The sequence below is a fragment of the Gigantopelta aegis genome, chromosome 9 (genome assembly GCF_016097555.1).
Source record: "Gigantopelta aegis isolate Gae_Host chromosome 9, Gae_host_genome, whole genome shotgun sequence".
Classification (NCBI taxonomy): domain Eukaryota; kingdom Metazoa; phylum Mollusca; class Gastropoda; order Neomphalida; family Peltospiridae; genus Gigantopelta; species Gigantopelta aegis.
The window spans coordinates 83,779,962-83,796,579 of NC_054707.1; the positions used below are offsets into that span (position 1 = coordinate 83,779,962).

Consider the following 16,618-nt stretch of genomic DNA (forward strand, 5'->3'; position numbering starts at 1 on the left):
ATATTCTTTGAAGTCCATGTCCATATCGAGAAAGGGGAGATAACTCAAATGTTTAATTTAGACTTGGAATACATAATTCATAAGAGTGTTGTGTTAACAGTACTGTAATGAACTGTTCATTTTAGGGGAATATAATAGACCAGTACTGTAATGAATGAATTAATCTTTTAAAAATAATACAATAAAAAACAATGAAATGAACAAACTAGTACAAATTTATAAAAAATAATTGATAAGAAATATTACTTCATTTTATTTTTACTTTATTTTTTGTACTTATATTCAGTTAAGCACTCTGTCCAGTACACACCTCAGCCATCTGGGTTGTCTGTCTAGAACAGAAGTTCTTAGTTAGTGGTTAGTGAGATAGAGGTGAGCCACCTCAATTCACTCTGGGTGAGGGCCGGTATTGGGATATGAACCCAGTACCTACATGAAGTCTTGAGCTCGAGAGAATAACAAACACTGACTATTCCCTTATAATAAATGAATGTAATTATTACCTTCTCCGAGTCTGTGGGGGATCCCTTGCTGCCGTTCAGCGTGTGTGCGTGGTTACTCAGACTGAGGCTGGCCGAGCCGGGGAAGTGAGAGGCCAGACTCATGAATGGGCTCGTTACGTACTGGGCTGGGATAGCAAACGGCGTGCGTAGACCCAGCAGAGGGGAGATGTCTGACGTCGGGGTCAGTGTGGGTGCTGGCTGGATCGGGTGAGGTCTCTTATGGTTGCTGTGTGCCGGTGGGGGTGTTGTCACAGGCTCTCGCTTCACGTGATGGTGCATGTCCTGTCCCAAATGATTCAAATGTCTTTCAGTCTTTATCGAAAGCTTCGGTTTGGAGAGATTCAGAGGTGCGTCCTGGTCCATAGGAGGCAGCTCCAGTGGACTGTGGTGTCCCACCCAGAGGGGTGTGTGCACCGTCGACATGTGGGGGTGGGGACTCGACTGTGGCATTCTGGCGGAGGTGCACGACTGTGGGGAGAGGTGGAAGCCAGCTGAAGGAAGTTGTGGAGAGGTGGACAGTCTCAGAGGAGACCGCACTGAAGACGTCTGTGGGGAAGATCGAGATTGGCTCACTGTGGATGAAACTGAAACAGAAATACACTCTGATTAGTATAAAAACCGGACAGTCTCAGAGGAGACCACACTGAAGACGACTGGGGTGGGGGGGGGGGGGGGAAGATCGATATTAGCTCAGTGTAGATGAAACTGAAACAGAAATACACTCTGATTAGTATAAAAACCGGACAGTCTCAGAGGAGACCACACTGAAGACGACTGGGGGGGGGGGGGGGGGGGGGGGGGGGGGGGGGGGGGGGAGAGATCGAGATTAGCTCAGTGTGGATGAAACTGAAACGGAACTACATTCTGACAAAAATATATTTATATATTTACACAGAACTGGACTGGTCTAAAGGAAAGGTTGGGATTGAATCAGTGTGAATGAAATTGCAAGAGAAATACCTTTTGATTAATTCAAACTAAAGTGCCATCTATTTATCAGTGTGGATAAAACTTCAAAAGAAATGCATTCTTTCTGATTAATACAAAACAAAGATACAGTGGAACCCCTCAAAACCAGACCCTCTGGAATACAGAATTCCATCTAAACTGGGTGTTTATCATAGACATAAATATTAAATTTAGTACAGAACATAACCTCTCTACTGGATATCCCTTAACACCAGACCTTTTACTTGGCCTCGTGGGTGTCTGATTTAGAGGGGTTTCGCTGAATATATATTTACACCGAACTGAACACGTCTATGGGGGAAGGTTGTGAGTGTGGATAAACTGAAATAGAAAAACACAAAACACAACTAAAATGAGAAAGGAAACACCTCAGCCCATCTCAAAGTCCAGCTACTTTGTGTATCTCATATGATCATTGGAAGCTTGGTCTGGATTAGACGGAAACCAGTTACTGGCACATAAGCTATTCAACAGAATAGCAGCAAAGGAACTTCCGTACACGTTTCAAGAATACACACACCATGTGGAACTGGAAACACCATTTGGTTCACCAAAGAGATTTGATCAGTGGACTCATCACATCAGAGATGACGTTTTACTACTGAGCTATACATCCCACCACCTTTGTAAAGAAGTAATGAGAGAGATATCTCTGAATAATATCATAAACTGATGTTAAATATCATCCATTCCAGACCTCGCCATTTAAGTAATGAGAGAGATATCTCTGAATAATATCATAAACTGATGTTAAATATCATCCATTCCAGACCTCGCCATTTAAGTAATGAGAGAGATATCTCTGAATAATATCATAAACTGATGTTAAATATCATCCATTCCAGACCTCGCCATTTAAGTAATGAGAGAGATATCTCTGAATATTATCATAAACTGATGTTAAATATCATCCATTCCAGACCTCGCCATTTAAGTAATGAGAGAGATATCTCTGAATAATATCATAAACTGATGTTAAATATCATCCATTCCAGACCTCGCCATTTAAGGGGAGCTATTACTCTCTCCCCCCCCACCCATCACTCCCCTGAGACTACTTCAGTGAAAATAGTTTGTAGCTCCCCTTAAGTTTATATGGTATCAATACAGTAATGTCTTAAATGGTTGCCCACAATCAAAGTTAAAGGAGCAATTAATCACTCTTCTAAGTTGTTGTTGTTCACAGTGAGGTCAGCATTCTTTAGAATATTTCAAGTCTCTACAAAGAAAATCACTGTTTTACATTTCATGCTGTGCCAAGTACTGGAAAGCCACAAAAAGCAATTAGGAGAGCTTTTGGTTTTTAATGCTGCTATTTCAAAACAATAGCTTTTACATGAAACTCCATCCCTGTTCTCCCAAGCATGGGACAGAGGGCCAAGCCCACGGCTTCATTATGATTTTGTGTTTTCCTGTGAGAACCTCTAGCAGAGAGAATGCTATAAAGTAACAGACACACGACAACATAATCATTAGGCTTAAGTGTCACCAGCTGGCTGCAAAACAACAACGCATAAGTACATGTACTCATACACTGCACTCTCACTTTATGAAAAGTTTAAGTTTGTTTTGTTTAAAACCACCACTAGAGTACATTGATTTATTAATCGGATATTGGATGTCAAACATTTGTTCATTTTGACATATAGTATTAGAAAGGAAACCCACTACATTTTTCCATTAGTAGCAAGGGATCTTTTATATGCACCATCCCAGACACGACAGCATATACCATGGCCTTTCATATACCAGTCGTGGTTGGAACGAGAGTAGCTCAATGGGCCCACCAATGGGGATCAATGATAGACCGACAATGTATCTGGTGAGAGCCAACTCACAGTAGTCATACCAATACACAGCACTCTCAGTTTGTTTCTACTTACTTCTATGCTTATATCCAATTACGGTTCTAGCACGCTGTACTGGGCACACAGCTCTGCTATATGGGCTGTCTATTCAAAGGACACTGGGTTAAAGGTTTGTCGTTAGTGGTTACAGACAGTCCAGATAGCTAAAGTGAGTGTGTAGGACAAAGTGCTTGAAACCTTAAGTGGATATAGGCATAAAAGTAAATTATAATGAAAGACAACTGGCCTTGATACAGGTAAATACATACAATGTTAGGTCAAGGATTAAACAGACTTTAGACAAACCATCTGGAAAACTTTGCAGGGTCTTTTAAAATAGTGTTATTGTAAGATTTTCAATAATAATGTACAGGAACACCAGTAGGTTTTAGATAGAACTCTGTAACTCTGTAATTGTATGGCGGATGGGAAAATTTGATCCTTGCTGATGAAAAGTAAAACTGGCTGTTTAATACGGGTCAGTATTCAGTATATCAGATTAGTTCAGAGAATAACTAAGTGGACTGTTTACAGCAGGTGTCTGTTTATAGAGGTGGACACTTGAGCAGGGTTAATCTACTAAGGGAATTAGTTTCTCAAGACAGGCAGGCATTGCGTTTCAATCTCTGCATGAAGTGACCCCATATGTTTGTTGCCATGGTTCCAAGCCAAATCCTACCCAACCCTTGAACAAACACAATTATGAATTCTGCAAACATGGCAAAGATTAATTATACATTAAAACAGATTTCACTTTTGCCTTTGTTATTGCTTTCCCTGCAAAGTGCTTTTATGCAAGTTTTAAAGTTTTGACAAGATCAACAGATTCAAGTAGATTACTTTTCCAGTTTCGCCACGGAGCAGGATTTGGCTCCAGGGGGTGTATATTTGATCACCTCTCCTGTCAAACAAGTCATTGTAGGTTGTTGTTGTTTTGTTCCATTCCCACAACTGATGCAATGAGGTATATCAAAGTCTATGGAAGGTGTTGTCCTGTGGTAGATTGCAGCTCTTAAGAGTAAGTGTTTTTAGAATAGAGGTAAAGTACAATTCCGATTTATCTTTTAGAAACAGGTGGCTGCTATTCACAGGTGGCTCTTCGAGCAGTATGCAAATACAAACAGAAAAGGAAAGGAATATTCATCCACTGACACCTCAGCACTTTAACCTACTGCTATTTAGTGTCTAACAAATGGTTATTTTGACATATAGCCAAGTAAAAGGAGGAAACCTGCTGCTGCCACACATGCTACTCCTACCAAACAGCATCAAACCATTTCCAGTGAGCTCCGTCTTACTTATGCAGGTTTAGCTTTGTCTAGTCAGTCTAGAGTGGCAGTCCTCTGGCAGACCAAGTACAACAGATATATCCAACTGAAAAGTGGCAGTCCTCCTTATGGAAAAACACCTCACAGACTATCATGGCAGTAGTCAGGATATTGTGACAATATCGGTTTCACCCTGCCTTGTGTGGAGATATCACTTTAGAAATGTTAATGTTACATACAATATTCCTAAAGGCAGGAGAATCCATTCCACAGCCTTTGATGTTCCAGTAACAGAGCACCACAGGTTGGAATTGGGGGAAATGTAATTTATTTCATCAAATGTCATTGACCTTTTGAACCATCCCAACTGAGACAGGCAATCTACCACTGAGCTACATCCAGCTCCTGCAAATTGATGTAGATATACCATAGAATGGCTCAGTTTGATAGTCTGTACAGTTGAAATAAAAACTAAATTTAAATTTAAAAACACAACATATGTCGTATATATATAACTTTTTTTTAAATGTGGAGACTCAGCCTTAATAGATCTTTGTTCCCAGAGGCATAAACAGTTGTGCATTTTAATTTAGCTTTATAAACAAGTGCCCTGTAAAGTAAAATTCTATTGATGATCAATTCAGTTTGCCAAGTGACTACAGGCAAAGAAAATAAAAATAAAAATAAATTTTAAAATCTTGAAAATCAACCAGGAGACTCAACCTGAATAGAATATTTGAAGCATAAACTTTTATTTTATTTTATAACCAATGAATTTTGTTTAATTGATGCTATCAGCAGAATGCATGTTTGCACCCAGAACCAGTGTCTAGGTGCATGGACATAACCTGTCAAATGGAGAGCTTCTACCAATGACACAATCTGTGGTCATATAGTTGTTATCAGCAGTGGAAACCTATCAGGTTGCCTGCACACGGCTACTCTCTACAACTCTGTAGCTCCATCACACGTTACACAGAGGTCCCACAAATCATGGGGTCTCCGCCACTGCATCTCTTCACCATCTGCTTATCAAACAGGGCATGCATGGAAAAACAAAGCCCTGTATTTTATGCAATTATGTGTAAGGAAAGATCCATGTCAGATGGGTGCAGAGAACTGCCAGAGTTGGTGTCGGAATACAGTGCAGTGCTATTCTCTGATGCCCCTGTCAAAACAGGGTAATTCAGTCCCTCATTAAGTGCTGGTGGCATGTGAACTGAAAAATGGTCTGCTGAAGATTTCTTCCACCAAAAAAAAAAAAAAAGAGAAAGAAAAAAAAGCACCACAGACCAGCCGAGCCGAATGACCCCTTTTTATGATTTATGGCTGGTGATAAAACATATTATGAGTGAGTTAAGATAATGGGTGTTTAGCTACAAAATACATTGTGAGATTAGTCTCCATCTGAGTGACAAGAGCCGAGTCTGGCCTGATAAGGGTAATGGTCATTTCAGCACTCAGGAGTATCTCAGATTTTCAACATGTTGGAAGCCATTCCTGGTCAGATTCTATCAAGTGGAACAAATTTATACATTCTTGTTCAGACTGGTGCTAACTGGCCAGAGATGAAATATGCTTGAACCAGTGATAATCGTGTACTAGTTGTACCACAGGACAAGTTCACAGGAGGTATTATGGATATAATTATCATTAAATGTATTAACAAGACTTTACAGCTAATAATAGAAAATTAAACATTTGGAAATTCTGAAATACAGTCTTAGAATAGAAACTTGCTACATTCCAAGAAGACAAGACAGCACACACCATGGCCTTTGATATACGAGTTGTAGGGCACTGGTTGAGATGGAAGAAACCCAGTCAGAGAATGGGTCCACTGAGGGTTTAATTTAACAAAAGCACCTATAGATCTGAATGACAAAACTGTAATCTGCAATCGAGAATGTATCTTTGCGCAATGCAGATGTGGATTGGCTGACTACTTAACCATGTCCTTTGATTCTTCAATATACCACTGACAAAGAGCAGTGGTAGTAACTGGAATGTACCAGAACTGTATATTATATGATGTGGTACAGAAAACATTTGGTGGAAAACTCCATGGTCCAATCAAAGCATGTTCTCATAGCTGTGGCCAAATACTGATTGTTAGTGTAAAGATTTACAAATGTAAACTACACCAAACACAATTGCTGTAACAGCAATGCTAAATATTTAAAACAATTTACCACAGGGAAGCTATATATACAAAACAATAAAGAAGACTGACAGAGAGACAGACAGAAAGACAATCTGCCTGCCAGGCTGGTCAGTGATGGAACATTCTGACACTATGCTTCTCTTCTTTGTTGTGCTTTCCTCCATCCCAGACTGTCAGACCTGACAGAAAACCTTCCAACAGCTGAAGACAACGCTGGAATCCCTCTCGCCTATTCATCCCAGAACTCATTTTAAATGTCACAATATGAAAGGCCATTTATTTTTGCTGGTAAGTGTTCAATTAGAAAGCAGTGGAGGGTACATTAATTTTGGTGGACTGTTAACGAACAGTGCTTGTCCTATCAAGTTAAAGACAAAACCCTGCTGTTCCCAGCTTATCAGTGAATGAAGATGGAACCATAAAAAATCTAATAAATCTCTGCTGAGGGATCCCAAAAACAAGTGAAATAACAGGAATAAACTACCTACTATTCTAGGTGAAGAAATCTAAATGAACACCAGACAAAATCAATGATTGGAGGGATATAAAACACATGTTTTATCTGAAAGAGATTGTCATGGACAAAATGTCTCCTTGAATATAATGTAATCTATCCATTATTGTTTTATCCACTATATTTAGAATAAATATGAATATATGCCAGCTCTCTTTGACTAACAGTACCAAACAAAATAGAAAATAAAAGAACAGAACAGGAGAGGACAAGACAATAGACAAGAGAACAATAAGACAAACAGGATAGAAATGGATAGTGACTACGTTAGACTCAAATATATAACAGAATATAATAATGTATCATCATATACAACCAAGCAAAAAAGGGGTAACAGAGAAATGAACAATTACTTATGGAACCTATAAAAATGTTATACATCATCTTCATATACAACCAAGCAAAAAAGGCAAATGAAACAATTACATATGTCACCTATAAAAATGTTATTTGATATTGCCCAATTGCATATTCCTGTTGAGCTAATTAAGATTCCAGGAGAAGCGGCCCACTTAATGCTGTAATTAACAATGGAATTCTCCACTTCATGGCCACATGGGGAACAGGTGGATTCACTACTGAATACTGTCATGTGTGCGACAGAGCTCATCCAAACCATATGGGAAAACAGAGCAGCTTCTAAAGACAGGCCCATGAGTTAAACAAGAAAGGCAAACATAGGAAGTAAGAAAAAAAAAGATTAAACATATTGTTTGTGCATTAAAGAAAGAAAAACTTCAACTAATGAATGTCATCATGTGTAAGCCAGAGCTGTTGTGTATCATATGGAAAAGTCAAGAAACTGCTACATGTTTGGATTGAAAGGAAAAAAACAAATATTAAAAAACATCTGACAGTGTCTGTATGTGTGTATGTGTGTGTGAGAGTGTGTGTGTCCGTCTCTCTCTCTCTGTGTGTGTGTGTGTGTGTGTGTGTGTATGTGTGTGTGTGTGTGTGTGCGTGTGTGCATGTGTTCATGTGTGCATGTGTGCATACATATGACAAGAAATAAGGAAGTCAATGTCTTCAATACTTGAATGCTGAAACTATCCCACTTATTATAAAGTTAACCTTTGTGTTGGAAATGTCATCATGAGTCCATTTCTTTGTCACGTTAGTGGGACACAGCACGATAAGAGAGCGCTCGAATGAAGTTTGACTGCAGGTACATCAAAGGTTGGTATGTACTGTCCTGTTTATGGGAAAGTGCTTTTCTTTAAGAGAAGCCTATATGGTGGGGGTTTTCTCTCTCTTCAGCAAGTGTCAAAACAACCCTGTGTTAGACACCAAATGACAACAGTTTAAAATGTGCTGAGGTGTCTTTGAACAAATACTTCTTTTTTTCATTCTTTCATTATTGCTAACATGTTATTTCACAAATTAGTTAATTTGTTTTTAAAATATCATGACGCATCCAACACATTTTATTTACGTTGTATGGCATCAGACATATGGTTAAGGACCACACTGATATTGAGAGAGGAAACCCTGTCACCACTTCGTAGGCTACTCTTTTCAATTAGCAGCAAGGGATCTTTTATATGCACCATCCCACAGACAGGATAGTACATACCAAGACCTTTGTTACACCAAATGTGAAGCACTGGCTGGAACGAGAAATAGCCTAATGGGTCCACCGACAAGGATCAATCTTAGACTGACCGCATATCAAGCGAACGCTTTGCCACTGGGCTATGTCCCACCCCTGTCTAAGAGAGCCCGCTATATTCTTCCATTAATAGCAAGGGATCTTTTATATGCACCATCCCACAGCCAGGATAGCACATACCACAGCCTTTGATATACCAGTCGTGGTGCACTGGTCGGAACAAGAAATAGCCCAATGGGCCCACCGATGGATATTGATCATTAAGCGACTGTGCATCAGGCAAGCACTTTCCAGATTAATACAAATTATAATTGAAGTGGACATTTCCAAAATGTGATACCAGTATATCCATTTGATATATCCTTTTACGCCATTTTAAGAAAAGCAGTTTTGCTTACACAAAGCAGTTTTAACCTCCTGTTCAATGGGCATAGACGACAGTTTAAAGCAAACTTTGTTGTCCTGTTAATGATGAGTTGTACTAACAGCATACCTTCACTGCTAACTAATACATCGGCAAATTGGCACATATCGCATTTTCAAAATGAACTCTTCAACTGTAGCCTCCAAACAGCACAAAGATACATATTTTATTTCTGTACATTTAACTGCAAACAAAAACCATCCCATGTAATTACATATCTAGCAAACCATAAACTGGGACAGTGTAAAAAAAAAAAAAAAAAAAAAAAAAAAAATCAATGATATAAAATTCATGCTTATCTAGTTCCATTTTTTTTTAAAAAGAAGAAAAAAGATAGAAATTTACTAGCAGTAATCAAAAAAGTTGGTACAGTGTATTCACCATGTATTTTATTTCTGACATGGGATTGGATGTAGCTTTGTGGAAGAGTATTTGTCTGAAGTGTGATGGGTTGCAGGTTCAATCCTCCACCATGGACTCATGTATTTTCCCCCATCCCAACCAGTGCCACATGACTATAGTACATCAACGACTGTGGTGTATACTCGTCTGTCTGTGGTAAAGTGCTTATACAAGATTCCTTGCTGCTCTGTCCTGTCCTGTCCTGTCCTGTCCTGTCCTGTCCCCCCCCCCCCTCTCTCTCTCTCTCTCTCTCTCTCTCTCTCTCTGCTAAAGAACAAACAGTTTTTGTTCCAGCCAGTGCACCTAAACTGGTATACCAATGGCTGTGGTATGTGCTATCATGTCTGTGACATGGTGCATATAAAAGATTCCTTGCTACTAATGAAAAAATGGAGTGGTTTCCTCTCTAAGACTTTATATGTCAAAATTACCAAATGTTTGACATCTAATAGCTGGTGATTAATAAATCAATGTGTTCCAAGTGGTGTCATTAAACAAAATAAACTAACTTTTAACAACAAATAGTCACAGTTTAAAAATGTGCTAAGGTGATGTTAAAACAATGATTCCTTTTGCTTAAATTTTCATATCTGCCACCTGCATGTTACAACTATTAAAGGCATCACTAGGGTATAAATTTGACTGTGGTTTAGCCAGGATGACAACAGCCCCATCTGAACTGTGAGTGTGGGAACAGCATTGAGCTGACAGGCTGATGTTACATCATGAACAAACAACAAGTAAGTGTATTACAAAAGCAGATCTAACCGCTAGCAGGCTGGTTGGTAGGCACATTCTGTGAGGAGGAAATCAACACAGAAGACAAAATGATTGAGACAGGAAATGTTGCTTTAAGATGGGAATTCCTCTAGTCTTTTGCTTCCAGTCACAGCCATGTGTGGCAGGCACGAAACCACAACGGATGCTACAAAAATATAGAGACTGTGTGCTGACCACACAAGTAACAATGCCACCAGACTGAAAGATAATAAAAATACCTACGTTCCTAGTTCCTAGCTACCCGTGTGTGAGACCGAATTCAAAATTACAACACAGGAAAGGAATTTTCAATATGGTAGAGGGTTTCTTTTTATAAAGCACACACTATATTTCTGATACTAAACACAATATTGCATTACCAAGTTTAAAACATTTAAAGTGTATTTTCTTTTCAAAAACGTTAAATTGGTAAATTAGACAACATTTGATCACTTAAAAGTTAATTGTGCTTTTTTTTTGCCAATCCATTTTTAATCCTATTAGAATTAATAATGGCAACTGGAAGTGGGTATTATAAATATCACATTTTAAGTGTTGGATGTAATAAGAGACTTTTCACTCATTTTAAACTTGTTAGTCACTTTGTTTTCATGGTTTTTACATAGTATAGTGTTAGTATAATTGACCACTGGCATACAATGGCCACTGCATGGGCTTCGTTTGTCATTGTTAAGCAATAATTCAGTCTGTGAGTGTCGCTTTATTCTGGAGGCGGGACATATCCACAATGGTAAAGCATTCGCCTGACATGCAGTCGGTCTAGGATCAAACCCCATCGGTGGGGCCCATTGGGATATTTCTTGTTCCAGCCAGTACACCAAAGGTGTATCAAAGACTGTGGTAAATGTTATCTTATTTGTGGGATGGTACATATATAAAAGATCCCTTGCAGGTTTCCTCTCTATGTCAGAATTACCAAACGCTTGACACCCATTAGCTGATGATTAATAAATCAATGTGCTCTAGTGGAGTCGTTAAACAAAACAAACTTTAACGGTCTATTCTAACTACAACTACTGCATGCTTAACTGAGTCTCATGCACTGCCAAGTTATTTATTATGGGCACTAAAATTTGACTTACACACTACAGATGTCGAAACAGGCACTACATTCCCATTAGTATGATGACAAAAATCATTTATATTTCCTGTTTGTATTAGAGAGCAAATTATTTAGCAAACAGGCAGTACATTTCAAAGACAATCCCTTTGCTTTTTTGTGTGCCAAGAGGAAAAGCGTTGTGCAGCATTTGCCCATTTGAACATGTGGCCACCGTGTGTGCTACAGGACTGTGTATGTGTATAATACGAGGTAGTCCATAACACCTGGAGCTGGCCAGTCATTGGTCTATTAGTTTAACATCACAAACAATCGTTTGAAGAAAAAAGAACCAGCACAAATAAAAAGTTAACAAAAGAAACCTAAATAAACAGTATATATATGAAAAGGCAGACACTTTTTTCTTTTCTTTTATCTATTATTAACTTACAGCATGAATGTAAATGAGATAAAATATTAGTGTGTGGGCAGTTAGAATGTGTTCACAGTGTGAATTAATCAAGCCCAGAGTTACTATACATTACTGTAGTAAATAGGAACAGCACTAACTACACACAGCTATAACGTAATATTAATGCACCTGTCAAAACAACAAGACTGTCATCATGAAGCAGAGACATTATCATACGGTCACACAAAAGCCTAGAAAAGGCAATTTGAGTAACGAATGATGGATTTCTAAATTAAGACTCCTGCATGTCTTCACAAGATAGCCCACATTCAGAACATGTGTTCCTGGGACAGTTAGTGCTAGAAAAATCAACTAGTGTATAAATATAAAATTAAAAATTAAAATAAAGTAATTAAATAATTAAATAATTAATTAATAAAAGTGAAATGAAATAAAATAAAATGAAATAAAATGAAATATAAATAAACAAACAAAAAAATAAAAAAATAATAAACAAACAAATAAAAATAAAATTAAACAAAATTTAAAATATATATTCATAAATAAAATGAACAATATACAGAACATACTGCATATACATATACATATACATATACATATACATATACATATACATATACATATACATATACATATATACACACATATAACCATATACATATGCTGTTTATACTGTATATAAGTAATACTGTGTAGCTGTTGAAGTAAGTGGGTCTTACCCCTGTGAAGTGTGCGGCAGTGAGTGTGATCTGGTAGCATACATGTAAGTAAATCCGTGACCAGGCGGTGAGCTACAATGGAGTGTGACAAGCTGTGTGATGGAATAACCATAAGCTGTGTGATGGAATAACAGTACACCCCATCCTGAATGGAGGGATGAAGGCGGGCAGCACCAGGTTTACTTTATTGGTGTAAATCCCTTGGTGCTTATCTCTGACCCCTCCCACACCAGGCCAAACTCTCATGACAGGTGCTGCTGTATGTATAGCATGCAGCGAAGAAAACCACGACACTGGTAAAATGGTCAGGACCACAAGCAGAACAAGGGAAGGGTGCTCTGCCATGCAGGGAGAACCAGAACATTGTTCTAATTCAAAGGTCAAAATCACAAGCAAAGCAAAACAAGGTGGGGGGGGGGGGGGAGAGGGGGAGTTGCTATTAAGAAACCAAAATACAGTAACTTCTGTCTGACATATACATGTATACATGTATTATTAACTATTAAGAAACCAAAGTACAGTAACTTCTGTCTGAAGTATACATGTATTATTAACTATTAAGAAACCAAAGTACAGTAACTTCTGTCTGAAGTATACATGTATTATTAACTATTAAGAAATCAAAGTACAGTAACTTCTGTCTGAAGTATACATGTATTATTAACTATTAAGAAACCAAAGTACAGTAACTTCTGTCTGACGTATACATGTATTATTAACTATTAAGAAACCAAAGTACAGTAACTTCTGTCTGAAGTATACATGTATTATTAACTATTAAGAAACCAAAGTACAGGAACTTCTGTCTGACGTATACATGTATTATTAACTATTAAGAAACCAAAGTACAGTAACTTCTGTCTGACGTATACATGTATTATTAACTACACGTTATACATGCAGGGCTCACCCTAGCTGTCCATTTTCCAAGTAGCCAATTGTTAACTCTTACTCAAAGTGGCTACAACATTTAGTGTATGGCTAATAAAATATTCCTTAAATTAGCTACATTTTAATAATTTTCTAGGAAATACTCAAGATTGGCTAAACCAAACTGCGTTCCAATGTGAGCCCAGTACATGTATTAAATCTTTATGTATTTATCAGTAACTACACTTTATACATTAATCAGTAACTACACTTTATACATGAATTATTAACTACACTTTATACATGAATTATTAAGTACACCATATACATTTATTATTGACTATACTTTATACATGTCTGTATTATTAACTACACTTTATACATGAATTAATAACTACACCTTATACATTTATTATTGACTATTACTTTATACATGTATGTATTATTAACTACACTTTATACATGAATTATTGACTATACTTTATACATGTATGTATTATTAACTATACTTTATACATGTATTATTGACTATACTTTATACATGTATGTATTATTAACTATACTTTATACATGAATTATTGACTATACTTTATACATGAATTATTGACTATACTTTATACATGAATTATTGACTATACTTTATACATGTATGTATTATTGACTGTACTTTATACATGAATTATTGACTATACTTTATACATGTATGTATTATTGACTATACTTTATACATGAATTATTGACTATACTTTATACATGTATGTATTATTAACTATACTTTATACATGAATTATTGACTATACTTTATACATGAATTATTGACTATACTTTATACATGAATTATTGACTATACTTTATACATGTATGTATTATTGACTATACTTTATACATGAATTATTGACTATACTTTATACATGAATTATTGACTATACTTTATACATGAATTATTGACTATACTTTATACATGTATGTATTATTGACTATACTTTATACATGTATGTATTATTGACTATACTTTATACATGTATGTATTATTGACTATACTTTATACATGAATTATTGACTATACTTTATACATGTATGTATTATTGACTGTACTTTATACATGAATTATTGACTACACCTTATACATTTATTATTAACTATACTTTATACATTTATTATTGACTATACTTTATACATGTATGTATTATTAACTATACTTTAAATAATGTATTAACTATACTTTAAACATTTATTATTGTATAAGATATATAATAAAATTGTCTTTAAAACTATTTAAAACTCCCAATGTTTCGTTTAAAAACTTTAAACTTCCTCAGGGGAATAAAACACAAATTATTATTGACTATACTTTAGATATGTTTGCGTATTATTAACTATACTGTATACATGTATTTTTAAATATACTTCATACATGTATTATTAAATATACTTAACAGTAAAACTAAACAGATTATGCAAAGTTACTAAATTAAGATTTAATGATGATTTAAAAAAAAAAAAATACTAGATATTTTGTTGCCATGAAAAACTACAGAATAGGATCGTTTTAATTCAATTCAGTTTATTACATGATATGATGTTCTGTGGAGAAGGAAAACAATGACACCTGCATACATTTTAAAGTATTTACTGTGATTTATTCATTTCAACATTTTTTCTTTCTTATATCCAATTAAGGTTCAAGCATGCTGTCCTGGGCACACACCTCAGCTATCTGGGCTGTCTGTCCAGGACTGTGGGTTAATTGTTAATTGCTAGTGGTTAGAGAGAAGGTGGTGTAGTGGCCTTACTAAAATAAGATTTAATGATGATTTAAAAAATAATATTAAAATCGTTAAAACTCGCTCTGGGTGGGAGCTGGGCTGCGAACACTGTACCTACCAGCCTTATCTCTGATGGCTTAACCACAATGCCACTGAGGCCAGTTTTACTGTAATGTATGTACATTTGTACTGCTATTTTATATCTGTAATATGTTGAGAAAAATATTCGTTTGAGTAAACTAATATGTGAATCAAACAAAATTAACTGATTACATCAACTATATTTTTAGAGATCTATAATTCAAAGAGTAACACAAAAACATATAATTACCAAACCTTTTTGTACTGTGAATAATACTAAATCACCAAGAAACACAGTTACACTCCAGAACCAAGAGAAATACAATCATCCTCATTAATGCCAAGAAACAGAATGAAGAAACTTTAATGCTGCCCCCTCTAGAACTTCCCTGAAAAGTTCAAAGCCTGAGGTGGAAACAATAGCCATTTGTCTTACATGCACAGTTGCTATTACAGGAAGGAAGGAAGTTAGAACAAAGCCACATGGTGGAGCGCTATCTACCTCTCTTATCTGTGCTGCTACCGAGCAATGCATCAAGTCAGGCTGCAGCTATAAGCACCCATTGTCTTAGTTTCAACAATAAATAAATGGCTATCAGGAGGTATAACAGCTACTGTCAGCAGCGATGAAAGAACTTTACCATGATGCTGATATGGTGATTATATTATACAGAGTGATTCAATTGTCTTAATGGGAACAATGCATCTTCTGTGGTGTACATGCATACACACACATATAGAGGACAATTTAACTAACTGTTTAATGGGTAACAACTCCGATTTATGGTTTTTCTTAAAATAACTGTAAAAACTAAATTGTTTGCTGTAACACAGATCACGTATATACAAATATTTTGACTTGCTTTTTTTTTTAAACATTGTTTATATTTTTCTTCTCTTCTTTTTTTTGTCAATACATGTAATATATAAATTATTAAATTTAATAATTTAATTAAATCTAGATTAGAAAGAGCAATGGGTTTTTAATGTTTTTTAAAATATAAATAGTTTGTATTAATATAAGCAAATAAAAATTGTTGACACTATTCAGCTAGAAATTGTTTTAAAAAGTAAATTATTACAACTTGGAATGGTTAGGAAAACAGTATAATATTTTTGCACTACAAGACACCAGTGTCATAAATATATATATACATGTACATATAACTATATGTATAAGCTAATATGGGAGATATTCATCAATATATAAATAACCAATATCTATGTACA

The 16,618-nt window shown here is 36.1% G+C and overlaps 1 protein-coding gene across 1 annotated transcript in view; it reads right to left on the reverse strand.

The window, feature by feature from the left end:
• The window catches only part of LOC121381811 (transcription factor SOX-13-like), a 76,283-nt gene that overhangs the window by 13,151 nt on the left and 46,514 nt on the right, over positions 1–16,618 (reverse strand). The window contains exon 6 of the mRNA XM_041511167.1: positions 504–1,087. Coding sequence (XP_041367101.1) covers positions 504–1,087 — 584 coding nt within the window. The remainder of the gene's footprint in view (positions 1–503; positions 1,088–16,618) is intronic.